General features: G+C 39.2%; 1 protein-coding gene and 1 pseudogene across 1 annotated transcript; one reads left to right on the forward strand and one right to left on the reverse strand.

Moving 5' to 3' along the window:
- Positions 1-1,525: 1,525 nt before the first annotated feature.
- SLC7A13 (solute carrier family 7 member 13) lies at positions 1,526-15,758 on the reverse strand. Its single transcript, XM_045560876.1, has 4 exons — positions 15,074-15,758; positions 10,050-10,181; positions 4,288-4,649; positions 1,526-1,884 (listed from the first exon to the last, which is right to left on the reverse strand). The coding sequence occupies exons 1-4, from the start codon at positions 15,756-15,758 to the stop codon at positions 1,618-1,620; spliced, it is 1,446 nt and encodes a 481-aa protein (XP_045416832.1). The 3' UTR covers positions 1,526-1,617.
- On the forward strand, positions 14,435-14,534 carry LOC123645338 (annotated as a pseudogene).
- Positions 15,759-16,824: the final 1,066 nt, after the last annotated feature.

The raw sequence follows: 16,824 nt of genomic DNA on the forward strand, positions 1-16,824 counted from the left end.
TGGGAGAGGTTGTCCTTAGCAAGCAGGAATAGGATATCTAAGTTGGGTGAGCCAGCCAGGTATATTAAGGTTCTCCAGAGCAACGCATCAATGGATGTGTATATGGAGAGAGATTGGTTTACTCACAGGAATTGTCTAGCATGCTTAAGGAGGCTGGGGAGTACAAAATCTGCAATGTGGGCCGTCAGGCTGGAGACCCACGGAAGAGCTGACGTTGCAGTTCAAGTCCATCTGCTGACAGAATTCTCTCTTGCTTGGGGGGAAGTCAGTCCTTGTGCTATTAGAGTCTTCAACTGATTGGATGAGGCCCATCCACATTAGGGAGGGCAATCTGCTTTACTTAAAGTCTAACACTTTAAATATTAATCTCGTCCAAAAAACACCCTCACAGAAACATCCAGAATACTGTTTGAGGGCACAAAACTCTGGGCCCCATGACCCAGCCAAGTGGACACATAAAATTGACCATCAACCCAGTGGATGGCTCCTCAAACTTGACAAGTCCTTTGACATGTGTGGATCCCTGTTCTGAGGGATAGAGTTGGCTAACAAAGGTTGCTGAACACCTTCCCACACTGCCTCTCTGCTTTCTGAAAGGACATCTCCAAACCCAGATCCTTTAAAACTCTAAGCTAAGTAGATGAATTGAATTTTTTTTTTTCTGAGAGTCTCACTTTGTTGCCCTGAGTAGAGTGCTGAAGCATCAGCCTAGCTCACAGCAACCTCAAACTCTTGAGCTCAAGAGATGGTCCTGCCTGAGCCTCCCGAGTAGCTGGGGATACAGGCACACACCACAACACCTGGCTAATTTTTCTATTTTTAGTAGAGATGGGGTCTCACTCTTGCTCAGGCTGGTCTCGAACTCTTGAGCTCAAGCTATCCTTGCACTTCGGCCTCCCAGAGTGCTAGGATTATAGGCGTGAGCCACCGTGCCTAGGCCATGTAGATGAATTTTTAAAACTGAGTGATTCTGGCTGAGTATAACTACTGGGATGCTATCCACTCAGCCATCTCTTTCACACATTTTATACTCACAACCACATTGCTGCCAATAGGTCACATTTTAATTAAATGAAGACATGGTAATGTTGTTCTTCTAAGGCACCTCAGAATTTAAAGAAAGGCACTCAAAGGAAAATAACATAAAAACTCATGCTTCTAAAAAAGCTATTCACTTGAAAAAATTCTTTTTACTACAGGGGAAAAGCCAACCAGGCAAACGGAATTACTCTCTTTATCTTCAAATCAGTACTGGAAAAAAAAGGACTCAGGAAAGATGAAGTGAATGCTTTTTTTATTTTTAGTCATTAACTTTTACTACAAGATCCAGATAAATTCAGTAGAAAAGGTGTGAGATACAGAAAAAATTTGAAGAATGAGAGAGATATCATCAATATATCAAGCTATGCAAACTGAGACTCAAGTTTTTTTACCAAACAAAACAGAGCTTTAATTATGCATAACAACTTTTTTTGTGATTTTGCAGCCAGGGACTGTCCTAGGCACTTTTACATACATTATTTCATTTGAGAAAGAGAGTTATGATAGGAATTTTACCATGAATGTTTTCTCATGTGCTTAATCTTTATCTGGAATTTGGTATGTTTTTTTAGAAGGCTATTTTTTCTTAACAGTTTGTACTTCTGACATCTGTTCATTAGACACGTCAGGGAGGCAAACATTAAATAGTAATTGTAAATAGCAAGTCATCTTCTCAAACCAAACGAACCTCAATTTAAAATGTATTAAAGGTATGTAAACCAATAGTCCACTGAAAACAAAGAGAAGCACATAAACATAACTCCAACTTGGAGACTTCACCAGTGGAATCAAAACCAGGCACAGGCTGATGGCCATTGCTATCAATGGAATTGGCAAAGAGACCTGAAAAGATCAAAATTAAAAAAAAATAGATATGAAAATTCATATATGGTACCTGCCTATTTATATAATAACAATTAAAAGATATAAGCTAGTGATAGAAAACAGGCTAAGTTAGCTATGAAGTTAGATAAACCTGGCTTAGAACTCAGATAAATGCCTGAGAAGGAGATGTTGAAGACTGTCATTGCCAGGTTGGAGGGAATGAGCAGCTAGCATTTGACTGTTCGTGGATGGAAACAACAGTGACCATTTGCTGATAAGACAACCACCTGGCAGTAATAAGTTCATGACAAGAACACAGAGACTATCTTAAGACCCTCTGTTACTCAGGTAAATATTAAAAGGTAATTTTATGGCTTTATAGGCTTAGCATATTAAAAAAACAAAACAAATCAAGACAAAAACTTTAGCCAAAATAATCTTCCTATTTTTGGTTTCAATTTTGTATTCATTTTGCCAAGAACCTTAAAGATCCATCTTTGGTACCTGCTTGGTGTTAGGATTGTAAGGGTCCTACACAACATAACCCAATCTAGGGAGAAAATTCAGTAGGCAGTCACTTTTGAGATGTGAATCCATACCCCAAACATATAACACAGATTGTCACAATTTATGAAACCCTTTAATTAGAGGGTCATTCAGTTGGAGGTTAAATCATTAAGAATCTCCTCTTAGTTTGTAAAGCACCCCTGAGAAACATAACTTATCTCACGGCTCAGTATCAATTAGCAAATAATCGAGAGAGGAGAAAAAAGCTCTTGGGCACACAAGCCACTTACATTCAAGGCTGCCCTTGCCTTTCTTTTTGATGCAAATGTATGTTGAATAATATTATAAATACTAATAGCCATCAATGTCAGACCCTGCATTGTTTGCATGCCTTAGCTTATTTAATATATTCAACATTAATAGGAGGTAGGTATTATTCATTACTCTCTTACACATGAAAAAACTGAGCATCAGAGGTTAAATAACAAGACCAAGTTCAACTACTAGGCCAACCAATTAGACTTGAGCCCAAGCTCTTAATGATTATCTTGTACCATGTCTTAGTGTTATAACAAAGCTATCATCGGTTCATAACTTCTTTACAATTGTGTCTAATTAGAGTCAGTGATCTAACAGAAGTGTGGGTCAGAAAACAGCAGAGAAGGAACACATTAAAACATGCAGCATGTGAAACGATGAGGAGAGCAGATGTTGGGGAGGCAACTCCAAGGGGAACCACGGCTGTCATCCCTGCTCTAGATTAGAGCCCCCTCCCCACGTGTTTTCTGAGCATCCTCTGGAGGCCACTGTGTAGCAATCAGCATACCATGGTTTTGGTTCACCTGACTGTCCAGATGGATTATAAACTATCTAAGGGCAGGAGCTAAGTTTTAACTCTTTCTGTGCCCAGGGTACCTAGCAAGGTTGCTTCTCAATAGCTAATACTCAAATACCTAGCAGTTCAGGGATGGCTGGATGAAAGAAGTAAAAGAGAAGACAGAAAAGGAAGGATGGTCGTAAGTCAACCAAAGTCAGTGGTGAGAACATTGCTTTCTTTCTCCCAGAGTTCGTTCTTATATTTTGCACTCAGTAAGAGTCAAACACTCCAAAGAGAGTGCCTGGATTTCAATCTTGGCTCCACTCCCTGCTGTGTGAGCTTGGACAAGTGACTTAACTGTTCTAAATCTGTTTCCTTGTCTGTAAAGGGGAATCACAGTAGAATTCACCTTTTGTATTTCTGAGAGGACTAAAGGTGATCATCCAAGCAAAGCTTTGAACGTGCCATCTAGCCAACCAAGACTTTTTTTCTGATAACCAGAGCATCAGGGCCCCCTTTCTCCAACAATATCCTTACACTACCAAGTTTTTGTTTATTTCTTTTTCTGTGATTAAAAGGCTATCTCCTCTCCTGTGGAATTTTTTTCTCATCTGGATGGAAAGTAAGTTTAAAAGTAAGCAAAGTTGAAAAGATGAATTTGTCAATGCTAAGCTGATGTTTCAGGAGAGTAGAGGTTATCACTTGTGACCTCACCTTGCCTCTTCTGTTTCCCAGCTGCTAAATCTGACCCTGACTGTGGAAGAAACCGGTGTGCATAAGTAGCTCCATAAGTAGACAAAGTAATCTCTGGTCAAAAGACTCATAATGATCTGTCCAACCACCCAGAGAGCTATCTTTCTCTCTAAGAAACCATTAAATGGAACCTAAGAGATTTTATATTGGGAAAACCAGTCCAATAAAAATGAAAATTAAAATCACGACCAGATTATTCTATGTGTTTCACAACTGTTGAGTAGTAAAATAAATAAATCAATAAATCTACTCAGACATGTTCATGTTCTGAATATATTCTTACATATGGGTACACTCAGTATCTTTTCTTTCACACAGCAAGAAGTTAGAAAGCCTACTTTTACCTTATAAGGTGAAGGTACATCAGGTTCCTGGAATCTCCGTTTTAGTATTCCTATTGCTGATAATATATACCAGAAAGAAGACATAAAATAAAAATAGTTTATCAAGTCAATGAGGTTTGTTAAGACAACTGCAAGGGATCCCATACTGACAAGTAGTAGCACGGATATAAACGGAGAGGAGTAACTGTTGAGTGTATGAAATAGCAAAGGCAGGTGGCCCTGTTGGCCCGCAATATATGTCACTCTCGCTGATTCAAATACATTAACCAGAAGGTTGCTAAATAATGAGGCAGAAATAGCAAAAGGAATAACCCATGCTAATGAGGGGAAAACTCGATCAGTCCACGTGATGGCCACAGCATCTGCAGAAAGACAAAAATACACAAAAGAAATTGTGTTAGAAGAGAGATACTAATGGTAAACCCTTTAATATTATTTCAAAATGAAAGCAGAAAATTTAAAAAGTAATTAAGCATTTATGAATAATTTTGCTTAATTTTGTTTATTTTCTCATTTACACTTACACAACACCTTATGCATGTGTCCGTTTTAGCCCTATTACCCTGTATCATAAGAGGTTATTATTTCATATGTCTTCCCCAATTAACCAGGAACTTATTAAGGGCAAGGATCATTCATTTCATTTCTATAAAACTAGTATTTCACTCAGTGACAGACATATAGTGAGTTTTTAATAAATACTTGTGAAGTGAATTGATTTTGTTGAATGGATCTTCACATGCATATTTTCTGAAACTAGCTTACAGACTATTGATAGTTGCATTAGGGTCAAAGAAGCACAGTGCAATACTACTGACACAGGAATGAGCCTTCCTCACGTCACAGTGCAATTTGAAATACTTAACAGAAAAATGAACTATGTAGACAGAGAAAATAAATAACGCACACATAAAGTATTTATGACATTTGGGGCTTGTCTATAGACCAGCAACTCTTTTTTTTTGTTTTGAGACAGAGTCTCGCTCTCTTCCTAGGGCTAGACTGTTGCGGCATCAGCCTAGCTCACAGCAACCTCAAACTCCTGGGCTCAAGGAATCCTCCTCCCTCAGTCTCCTGAGTGGCTGGGACTACAGGCACATGCCACCACACCCAGCTAATTTTTTTCTATTTTTAGTAGAGACAGTATTCTCGCTCCTGCTCAGGCTGGCCTCGCACACCTGACCTCAATCACTCCTCGCAACTCGGCCTCCCAGAGTGCTAGGATACAAGCATGAGCCCCAGCGCCTGGCCCAGCAACTCTTAACTGGAAGTAATTTTGCTCTGTGGGGTCATTTGGCAATATCTGGAGACTTTTTTGATTGTCACAGCTGGGGAAGCAGGAGGTTGTGACTGGCATGAGTGGGTAGAAGCCAAGGATGTAGCTAAACATCCTATAATGCACAGGACAGCCCTCTACAACAAAGAATTATATGGTATAAAATGTAAATAGTACCAAGATTGAGAAACTCTGCTATAGACCAGCCTTTAGAGAATGTTCTGATTTTTTTGCTTAAAGGTGAAGAGACCTTATGAACACTAATTTAATAAAAGTCAGTAGGTACAAAAGACACCAAAGAAGAAAAGTGTCCATCGTTCAGGAGAATCCACTTGAGTGCAGTTCACACTGTGTAGATGTTTGCTAGGACAGATCAATCCGTCTCAGAGGTGCGAGCTCTCAGTGTTTCAATGGAATGGGCACAGCAGGACCCAGCGTCCCTGGGGGTAGGGGTCCTTGGGGGCTGTGCTCTTGTGCCAAGGTTGGTTTCCAGGAGAGCCCCTGGGACATCAACATACTGGCTTATAACAAATACCAAGACTTTTTAAATGCAACCAAATTAAAGGTTATTAATTGTTCTTGTTCGTAAAGATCTCTATTTTTCTTACCCCGTTTTAAATAGCCTCAAGTGCCATTTCACTTTTCTCCTTAGTGCCATTCTACAATATTGGGTCTTGTTTGAAACTATCTCCTGTCTCACTTATTGTTTATTTCAAATAAAGTATTATTGGTTGTTTCTCCCGAACACCCATACCTCTACACATTTCCTATTTTAGACACATTTTAAAAATATTTCTTTCCAGTAATGCAAGGGGAACTTCCCTTCAATTCCCCAGTGTGCATTCTACAAATGTGCTGGTTATGACTTGAAGAGGGTCCCACGCAGCTCTGCCAGTGCTGGTTGGCAAAACTTATACATCTTTCTACACAATCTTCAGCTCTATCCCACAAGTGATTTTTTTTTTAACTCCTTTCCACATGTTTCTTTTCTTTTACAAATTGTTTCATATATGCTCTGGGAAAATACATAGCATAAAATAAATAATATAAAAAGTAAATGTCTCTCTTCTCACCAATCCTTCTTTCACGCACCCCTAATGTAACTACCATTAAGGTATGTTTGCATCTTCCAGAAATTTTCTATGACTATATAAGCATTGTTGAGGGTTTTATATGGGTCTGCATGTAGGTGTCGTGTGTGTGCACACACTTAGCCTTGCTTTTCTCACTTTCCAACGTATCTTGATCATATTAGTACAGATGCATCCATCTAATCATTTAGTGAATTCTCAGTATTCTCTTATACAACTGTAAGGCCAGGCATGGTGGCTCACATCTGTAATCCCAGGACTTTGGGACCATTATATAATATAACTATAAGTTAGTTTATCTATTCATTCCATATTGATGGATTGGTAGGTTGTTTACAGTTTTTTGCTGGTACAAATGTGCTTTAATGAAAACATTCGTGCCTTCAATTCTTGATAGTTGTGCCATTCTCCTCACAGCAAATTCTTAGAAGTGCAACTTGTGAGTCCAAAGGTGTATACATTTTTATTATAAATAAGGGTGATATTACAGTGTCAACCTCCAAAAATGATTGCATCAATTTACCAGGAAGTGATTCTAAAATTCCGACTTTTATTTTAAAATTCTTAACCACACCTGTGTACATGGGACCAGCTATTTGCAGGCTGCTCTGGACAAGGAAAGCTTCTCAGCTTCTGGTTCCATAGAGTTTATTTAGTGTTTCTGATTATCTTGCCTTACGTGGCATGGAACCCTCGAAAACACCAACCGTGAGCACTCCTGTCAGCAGCCTGCGGCAGGGCTTAGGAACGCTGGGCTCCTCGGGCTTAAAAGCTGGAACCAGGGCTCCTCTCTACAACATTTCCACACACTTAGCTCTAGAGGGACACCTTTGCATCCTCAGTCATAGACTTTATTCACAATAAAGGCTGTTTTTTCTTTCTAAGAGAAAAATAATTGAAGAAACAAGTCAGAGCTCTGACACTGACACACACACCAACATTATGTGATTAATACCACTGTTTCTTCTTCTATGTAAACCATGAATATTAGAATCTAATATTTATCACAGCTTTGTGTAATACTTTTCAGGGTTCCTCAGATAAAATGTAGCATCCAATTCACACTGCATCATAAATGCTCTATATCCTTTGGAAACTTTTCACATCTTTTAGATATACCTGTTTGATTAAAAAATTGCACCCCTTAATCCTTAAAGTTTCTTAATTTAAGAACTTATTTCTTTTGCTTATAACTTTTTCCTATTATATAAATTATGAGCTTCATTAAAGAAAATTTGGAAAATTCATCATAAAAACATAAAGTAAAAATCACCCACAATATCATCCCAGTGGATCACCATTGTTAACTATTTACTTCCTGTCTTATATCATAATATACATACTGCCTTCTCTCTCATTATTGCATAATAAACATTGTCCCTTTACTTCAAGTATCCACCAACAATATCAAGCTTTTAAAAGTTCAGAATGGTCTATTATATGGATTTCTATAAATTATTTATTTCAACCTTATTGAATATTTTGGTGATCTTTAATTTTTTGCTATCATACATAATGCTATGATGCTTGTCCCTATACATACATTGTTTTATGTAGGATGTGCTGGGTTTTTATTTTTATTTATTTATTTATTTTTTAGAGGCAGGTTCTATCTCTGTTGCCCAAGCTGGCGTGCAGTGGCACAATCACAGCTCACTGCAGCCCCAGACTCATGGGTCTAAGTGATCCTCCCGCCTCAGCGGCCCAAAGTGCTAGGATTACAGACATGAGCCGCCATGCCCGGCCTACATTTTTGATTATTTCTTAATTTAAATTGTATTTATTGCACTAATACAATAAAAATGCAGATATTTGAATTCAAAAACATTAATTCAGAATTTAAAAAAAGAACCTAAGGACTGTATGCCTGAAAGAGTGAGCACTGTAAACCAAATCACAAGCAAGTAAGGTTAAAACACTTCACGAGTCTTCCACACCTGCCACTACTTTTGTGCCACCCACAAAATCATTGCCACCATCATGATGCACCAGAGGAGATATTCATAACTTTTTTAACAACCCGCATGGCCGGGGCACTGGCAGTCACAGCAGATGCCAGCTTCAGGGAAGCACAACAGCTGAGCTAGCTGAGCAGCAGCCCTGACCACACTCGTCACTAACTGTGTAAACATGTTCTTTACATAAGCAAGGTAGTTAATAAATCACTGCTTGCTCTGCCCAGTTTTGCATTTTGTTTGTTCCTACAGACACTCAGAATCTTGACTATGTCTAGTTGACAGGTCCCTGAGATACCCAGACCCCTGTTAATCAACGCTGCACGTGGCAGCATCCTGCGTGGCAGTGACATAAGAATTGAGGCGAAGTTTATCAGAATCTTCATATTAAAACCTCCCTTAGAGGGGGGAGGAGGGGATGGGTAAGTTGACACCTAATGGGTACAATACACGCTATCTGGGAGATGGGCACACTTAGGACTTTGACTGAAATGGTACAAAAGCAATTTATGTAACCAAAACGTTTGATCCAGTAGTATTCTGAAAAAAAAAAAAAAAAAAATACTAACCAAATAAAAAAAAACAAGAAAAAAAAAAACAACCTCCCTTAGATTCACCTCCAGTGCCTCCAAGATGCACCCAAACAATTATGACCGCTCCGAAGAGATTAGCCCTAACGGTACAGGGTAATAGGTTTATCTCAGAAGGTGGTTTAATGCTGCTGGTTTGAGAAAATTACTAGTCTTCCACTTTCCCTGTTTCTCATTTCTTTTCAAATTTCCTTTTATTCCTTGAGTCTGTACTCATTCCAAAATGTATATTTCTTTAAGATTTTCTTGTTCTTTTATTCTTGATTCTATAATTTGGTCTCTAAGATAATTATTTTTCGGTCAAATTTCCATATGTTCAGGGCCTTTTGCCACCATAAATTTTAGAGTTATTTATGATAAAAAACTACATTATTTTACATATTAATTTTACTATGAATTATATGTGTGAATTGAACATTAACATCTACTTTTCAAACTGCTAGTCTCCTGCATTTCAAAGTTACCATTCTTGATGTCACCAAAAGAACATTTGGAAATCAAATGTTTTGAAAGTTTTAGTAGATATAAGCACGATTACCCAGTGTCTGTCACTCTGGTGACACAAGATCATGAAAGCAACGCTAACATTTTGAATCTGGTCTGCACCATGCACCAGCACTATATATACACCTTTCCATCTTATCAGAAAATGCATAACCATGCTTAAATATGATTCTCCCTTCTAAGCCAAATCATACTCTCTGTCCCTCTGTTACTTTAGAAAATTACAGGTGGATTCTATATATAGAATAATGAACAGTAAGCAGCAGTCCCAACTGGTAAAGTGATACTTAGGATATGCTGAAAGGACCAGCACTTTATTTACTGCCTTAGCCATGTGTGTACAGACCTGAAGAGATAATTTCCTTGGGCGTCAGAACAGTCAGGAGGGAAATGTTAACCAGTAAATAAAGTATAGTCACCAGAGGTACTGCGGTAAATATGATTCTGGGAATTGTTTTTCTGGGTGTCTTCAGCTCCCCTATAACACAAAAGAACAAAATCATAATTGGTAAAAAATATTTTTTTAATTTATCTTTAAAATTTCTCCATGTGTCAAGTATTGAGTTGGGTTCTTCCTACCCACTTTACCACCACCACCACCGCACGTACACGCACACACACGCACACACACACGCACACACGCACACAACACCACGTTAGTAGATGGCTACATACCTACCCACCCCTAAATTGGTGCTAAATGAAGCAAAGGGGAAAAATTTCTCCACTTTCTCCATAGATGGCAAAATTTCTGAAGAAAGACATAACAATGAAAAATGCAATCTGAGCCCACAGGGCTTGTACCATTTGATTCTGTCTTCAGGGACCAGGCCCTGGGTTTGGGTGGTGAGAAAACCATGGTGAGCAAAATCTACATGAAGTTAAACCTCAAGAAGAGGAGCTACACGTTAGTTAAACAATCACATAGATAAGAGTTAACATAATGACTATGGGAAGTGTTCGTATGAAAAGAAACAGTGCAATGGGTATAAATTATGTGACAATTTGATAGTCCCCTTTGCTCCCTGTGTTTTGTATATAGGCAGACTGGCCTTTTTCAGTTCTTCCAATATGCCATTCTCCTCCTTGCCATAGGGCTTGTGCTCTGATGTGGAATGTTCTTTCCTTTCCTAGTTGCCTAGCTGACTTCTACTCTTCCTTCAGATCTCAGCAAAGTCCTAACTTGTTCTGGGGAAATAGGAGAGGAAACTCCTTCCCTGGCTAGCAAAATTGTCTTGTTATACATTCCCATAGCACCTACTAAATGGAGTAAGAGTCAGTCATAAATTCTCTCTCCCTGTAGGCTCTTACCATTCCTTCATGCCAATATTAAGTGCAAAAAGAGAAAATAAAAAAGATCTTGATTTAGTATCATGTACAATGGATTTTCTAGGATTGTCTTATTTTCAAATATTGTTCCATCTGTCACACCACTTTCCCTAGTTTTGCCATCCTCTGAGAATTACTCCCTAACACAAAGAAATGAACATCTGTAACCCTGTGTATACAAGGCGACCCTGTGCCCTGACCACTGGCAATAGAACAAGCACAGGCACCTGAACCACTCACTGGAAGCCAAGCCTGGCCAGCACACAAGGAAATTTCTCTCAAGAATTTGAAACAAATGTCAATGAGACTAAGAGAATCACGAGAAAAGCAATGTAATGGTGGTAAAAAAAAGAAAGAAAGCAGGGTGAGAAATCTTGTTCTTTTAATTCCTAGAGCTTTCCTTTTTCCTGTTGCTCCTGAAGATTAGTTGCTCAGATCTTCCTTGAAATACAGCATTATTCTTCCAGTAAGTTCCACTTTTATCGGTTAGGCTAATGTGTGTTAGTTTCCATTACTTAAAACCAAATACCTCCCGCTGGGCATGGTGGCTCACGCCTGTAATCCTAGCACTCTGGGAGGCAGAGGCGGGTGGATCATTTGAGCTCAGGAGTTAGAGACCAGCCTGAGCAAGAGCAACACCCCATCTCTACTAAAAATAGAAAGAAATTGTATGGACAACTAAAAATATATACAGAAAAAATTAGCCAGGCATGGTGGTGTGTGCCTGTCGTCCCAGCTACTTGGGCGGCTGAGGCAGTAAGATCTCTTGGGGCGAGGAGTTTGAGGTTGCAGTGAGCTAGGTTGATGCCATGGCACTCTAGCCTGGGCAACAGAGTGAGACTCCGTCTAAAAAAAAAAAAAAAAAAACCAAATACCTCTCACTAATAAATATCTATCCTTTGACATATATCAAATTTCTGCTATGCATCTGTCCAAGGGTTGTATGTAATGTCCATGGGAAACACACTAATATGAGCTGATTAAGCACTTGAAGAATAAAGCATTAGAAAGCTCTAATTAGCCTTGTCTTCACCACTTACTAGTTGAGGGACTTCTGGACAGTGCATTGGCCGTGAAGGTTTTAATTTTCTTACCTGAAATAGAAACTATAGAGACAACAAAATTCCAATCTCAGGGCCTAGCACATAATAAGTGCTTAAGAAATGGTTGTTGTTAATGAGCATAGTTATTAGTGAAAGCTTTGGAGCAAACAGAAGCCCAATTTTTTAGATTAACTGTACTTTCCTCTGGGCCCTTTTACTCATTCTCATTATGTATGTAATTAATAGATAGGTAGAGATTAGAATTTAATTTATAATGAAGGGTTATAATAGCCAGACAGGTAGTCAATATCCTGGGGTCTTGAACATAAAAGATGGGCATTCCTACACCATGCAACATCAGCTGCCTACAAATCACCATTTGACAAGTAAAAGTGTTACTTAGAACTTGGTCTTACTTAAAATGTATTTAGTAAATTAACAACTCCCGCACACACAGAAATTCCTCCAGCTTGGTTTACTGCCAGCTGCTTGTGAGGAATTCATCATAGCTTGTAAATTAGTAAATCTTGTAAATCTATTTGCAGCTGAGAATAATTATCTCACAGTGGAACATCTCTGGCAATGGAACAAGTTGAAATTGGCTCAAATAAAAGCCAGAGAGATCTCTTCTATCCTTAAAGGAGAGAGACAATGGGAAAGAGAGGGAAAGTTTTGCTCAGCCAGCCCCTCAAATTGCAGCAGCCCATTTAATCATAAACCTCATAAAAGACTAATTTCCTCACAGCTTTCTTTCCTTAATACCTTACTCTTTGACTCAGTGCACACTGACTTCCTCTCATGCTCAAAGTTCACCAAGGACCTCTTACTGTATCAGTGAAAGTGTTCTGATCAGTCCTCACACTCCTCAACTTCGAAGCATTTAACCACGTTGATGACCCTCTCTTCTTGGAAACTCTGGGGATTTTCCTTCATGATTCTCCGAGGCTCCTCTGGCTTCTTCACTGGATCTTTTTTCTCCACCTACTGCCTAAAAGTTGGCATTGTCCAGTCCTGGTCTCCAATCCTATGCCACTTTGTTCTTCTTCTGTGTAATTGCCTCAGTAATCGTATCATTCTCAAGACCCTTAGAAGGAATCATTTTGCAGTCCCCCGAGACTGATGCCATGTCTTATATCCACCCTGCATACTTATCGCCACAGCGTCACTCCTATTTTTCTACTCCTGGAATTTTTTGGATTCCATTCAAATTGCCACCTTTTCCACTCAGTGAGAGTGAAAATTGACCTTTCCTTCTACTCAATTTTTATAGTAGTTATATTATTCCTTATGGCTACTTATTAAACACCAAATGCCATTATTTGTTTATAAAGAGTAGAATTACAGTGATTTTAAGCCATGATGTACATTTTTCAGATAAAAAAAAAGTCCAGAGAGGAGAAGATACTTGCACAGTTGGGAAGTGGCAGAGGTCAAGTTATCTACAAAATCTAGGACTTGTCTCTTCTACTAGGCTGTAGGCCTCATTAGGGTAAAGACTACATCTTACTCATCTTGAGGCACTGGTACAGAGTTTTAAAAACAGCCAGTGTTTACAAAGATAGCTGCTGCTCAAATGATTTAATGAATGATAGACACATCAGTGGAGGGTCCTAAGATTAAAGAAAAATTTTGTTCCAGAGTCAATAGTTGGCTTCATATTTACACTTGATCTTAGCCAAAAGGCCAAGAAGCAACAGCTTCATATTTAAATGTCAAGAAAAAGAACTAGTAAAGAGGTTGAAGTTGCAAAAAAATGAAATAAAAGAATGTGAACAGTCCTGAAGGAGGTGGAAGGGAAAGGATAAAGAGATCAAGGGAAGAGACTGACTTTGGAAATGAAAAGAGAAACACTTTTGTCCTGACATTGAAGAGAAGGGTTTTAAATCCAGCCTCAGAGCAATCTAGAATATTCATGATTCTCTTCTTTTTAAAAATACTTAAGAGCCCAGTCCAAGTGCAACGCAAAAATCAGCATTTGCTGCTCTGCCCTAAGGTTCTGAGTGAGCCAATGCAGTGCTGTTCCACCTGGGCAGCCGCTTCAGCCACCTGCTGCCCAGCGCTGCCATGAGGACAGGGGTCAGAGAGCTGCTGTGTCAGGTGCGCAGGGAGTGCTCGTCTGGAGGATGGGGAAGGGGAGGGAGCCTCTTTCAGACGTCTGCAGTCATGGTTACAGGTGGGGGGGCCCAAGTATTTACCTTTGCAGTTTGGCTAATGTACCATTTAAAGCATCCAAGATTGCTGTAGGGCAACTGCTCTTATAATGTATCCTTGCAAGTTATAGCTTTCTCACTAATTTATCATTTGGATTCAACTAGCCTTTTGATGTGCAAAAGGCTAATTGGATCCAAAATCAGTGCTTGCATTGGGAGGATATATATACCAAAACTGGAATGATACAGAGAATAGCATGGCCCCAGTGTAAGGGTAACATGCAAATTCGTGAAGCACTCCATAAAAGTAAAAAGAAAAACAAACAAAAAAACCCAAAAAACAAAAATCAGTTTGTTTTGTTATAGGAACCTTTAATATGACATTCATCAATGAAAGAAAAATAAGTTATAAGAAAATATAAAATATAATCCCCAAAATAAATAAATAAGTGTGGCACACCACCCACAATGCAAACACATTCTGGCATTAGATCATTCCTGCATTTACAGCTTCATGGGTAGGGAATAATTTCAAAACCTCAGCATCCATCCATCCATTAACAGAAAGGAACCTAGATTAACACAGAGGCCCCAAATCTGTTTTCCCAGAAAATAAAGCTGGAAAAGAGAAGTTGTCCAATCAAATAACTATTTTGGAATAAACAGGAAAAAAATTAAGAGTAGATGACAAGTACAAGGCTGGTATGACCTGATTTAGAAAGTCATAAGGAAGAAAAAAACACTGAATCATTTATTTAAAATTCAAAATATAATACATGCTATGCATTTCATATTGCATACAATGTCATGGCTTGAGATTTTTTTTTCCTCAATGGATTGTTAATTACCTGCTATTAAGGTGAAGCATCCCGCGCCTGAATATGCAAAATATCCTTGGAAGACAGCTTCTATAAACTGGGAGGCATCTGGAAATTCACCATCAAAAGCATTCTGAAACCGATCTACGTTCTCCTCTCTCCCTTTCACCAGCAACACCACTCCACTGAGGGAAATGAGGCCAAGGATGGACATTTTCAGCACTGTGCTAGCTATCTGAAGCCAAGTCACCTGTTTCACACCACGAGAAGTCAGAATTCCCACAATCCACAACATAGCTAGAGCCAGACATTTCTTTGACAGCTTTGGGGCAGAGCAGCTGGGATAAAAAGGCTGGATGCCGTACTCAGCAAGGAGCAGGGCTTGGCCAGCAATTATCCCTGGGCCCCGAAACACCGACGTCCAGAGATACAGGAAAGCGATCAAGGAGCCGAAGCATCTCTTGATAAAATAGTAATTAGATCCGCTGCATGGGAAGTTTACACCCATCTCTGCATAACAGAGTGTTGTCGTCATGGACAACACGGCACAGCCAGCCCAAACACACAGGGAGAGCCCCACGTTCATGCTACAGTACTTCAATACCCCTTTGGGGGCCACAAAAATTCCTGCACCAATTATATTAATGATTACAAAACTTGTGCCCCGGTAATATCCAAACACTCTCCTGAGCTGTATTTTCTTCTCTTTATCCATTGTAATTGAAGAGTTTTAGAATTCTATATAAATTACAATTTCTGAATTTTCCTGCCTATATTGCTCAAAAGGATGTTCATGGATTCTCTGAAATAAAGCAGCTCTGTCCTTTCTGTTCCACCTTCATTAAATGTAGCCTGGCTTCAATAATTAACAAAATATATGTGACATATTCAATAGACTAAGATTATTTGGAAGGGTTTAGTTTGACTTGTCTTTTAATTATTATCGAAATAATGCATTCAGATAGAAAAAAGGAAATCCAAGAGGCAAGGATTATAGTGCAAAGTTGCAACTTCCTGTTCTACTCCACTGTCTCTGAAATGCATCCCTGTTCTTATCTCTGGAAACAAACATTTTAAACTACGTATGGCTTTAGATCTTTTTGATGGTTGCCTGCATAACTCTAAATGATACAAAAAGACTTTTATTTCTAAGTATCTCAATTTTACAAAGCAAATGCTGACCTCCTCCCATAAACACAGAGGCATTAGCTCACTTACTATCCTCTTATTACCTCGTCTCCTTCTTCATATTTTTTGTTACTAGGCTTTCAGGAAGCAAAGTATTTACCTTTTATCAGGCTGTGGACACCAAGCAGCAAGGCGAGAGAGTGAAATGCCCTGCCACATAAGCCTGTCTCTTAACCAGCGACCCATCACTCTGGCCGCCGTAGTCACAGAAAGTTGTGGGCAGGAGCAGAGAAGGCCTGACCCCGAGGACAGAGGGAAGGAGGGTCCTAACCATCTGAACAAGCTTTGGGCCTTGGTAGCTCTCACATTTGTTGCCTTTATAACGCAAAGCTCTGTCCTGAGCGTCTCCAAAGGCTCATAAGCCTGGAGCACACATAAACCTCAGAAGTAAAGTATTTCTAAATTGTCCCTTAAGAGTAAGTGAAATGAAATTGGTCTTGCTTTGGTTGTAGGAATACTAGCTGTTTTCTGGCTGGTTGTATCCAAGAAAGTCCACTAATGATACTGTATAGATCTCAGGAAACATGACCAGGCCCACGCCCCACATGGAACCATGCCTCCCCTGCTGTCCCAGGGGCAAGGACCTGGGAGTG

This window comes from Lemur catta, chromosome 9, assembly GCF_020740605.2.
Source record: "Lemur catta isolate mLemCat1 chromosome 9, mLemCat1.pri, whole genome shotgun sequence".
In the NCBI taxonomy this organism is placed as follows: domain Eukaryota; kingdom Metazoa; phylum Chordata; class Mammalia; order Primates; family Lemuridae; genus Lemur; species Lemur catta.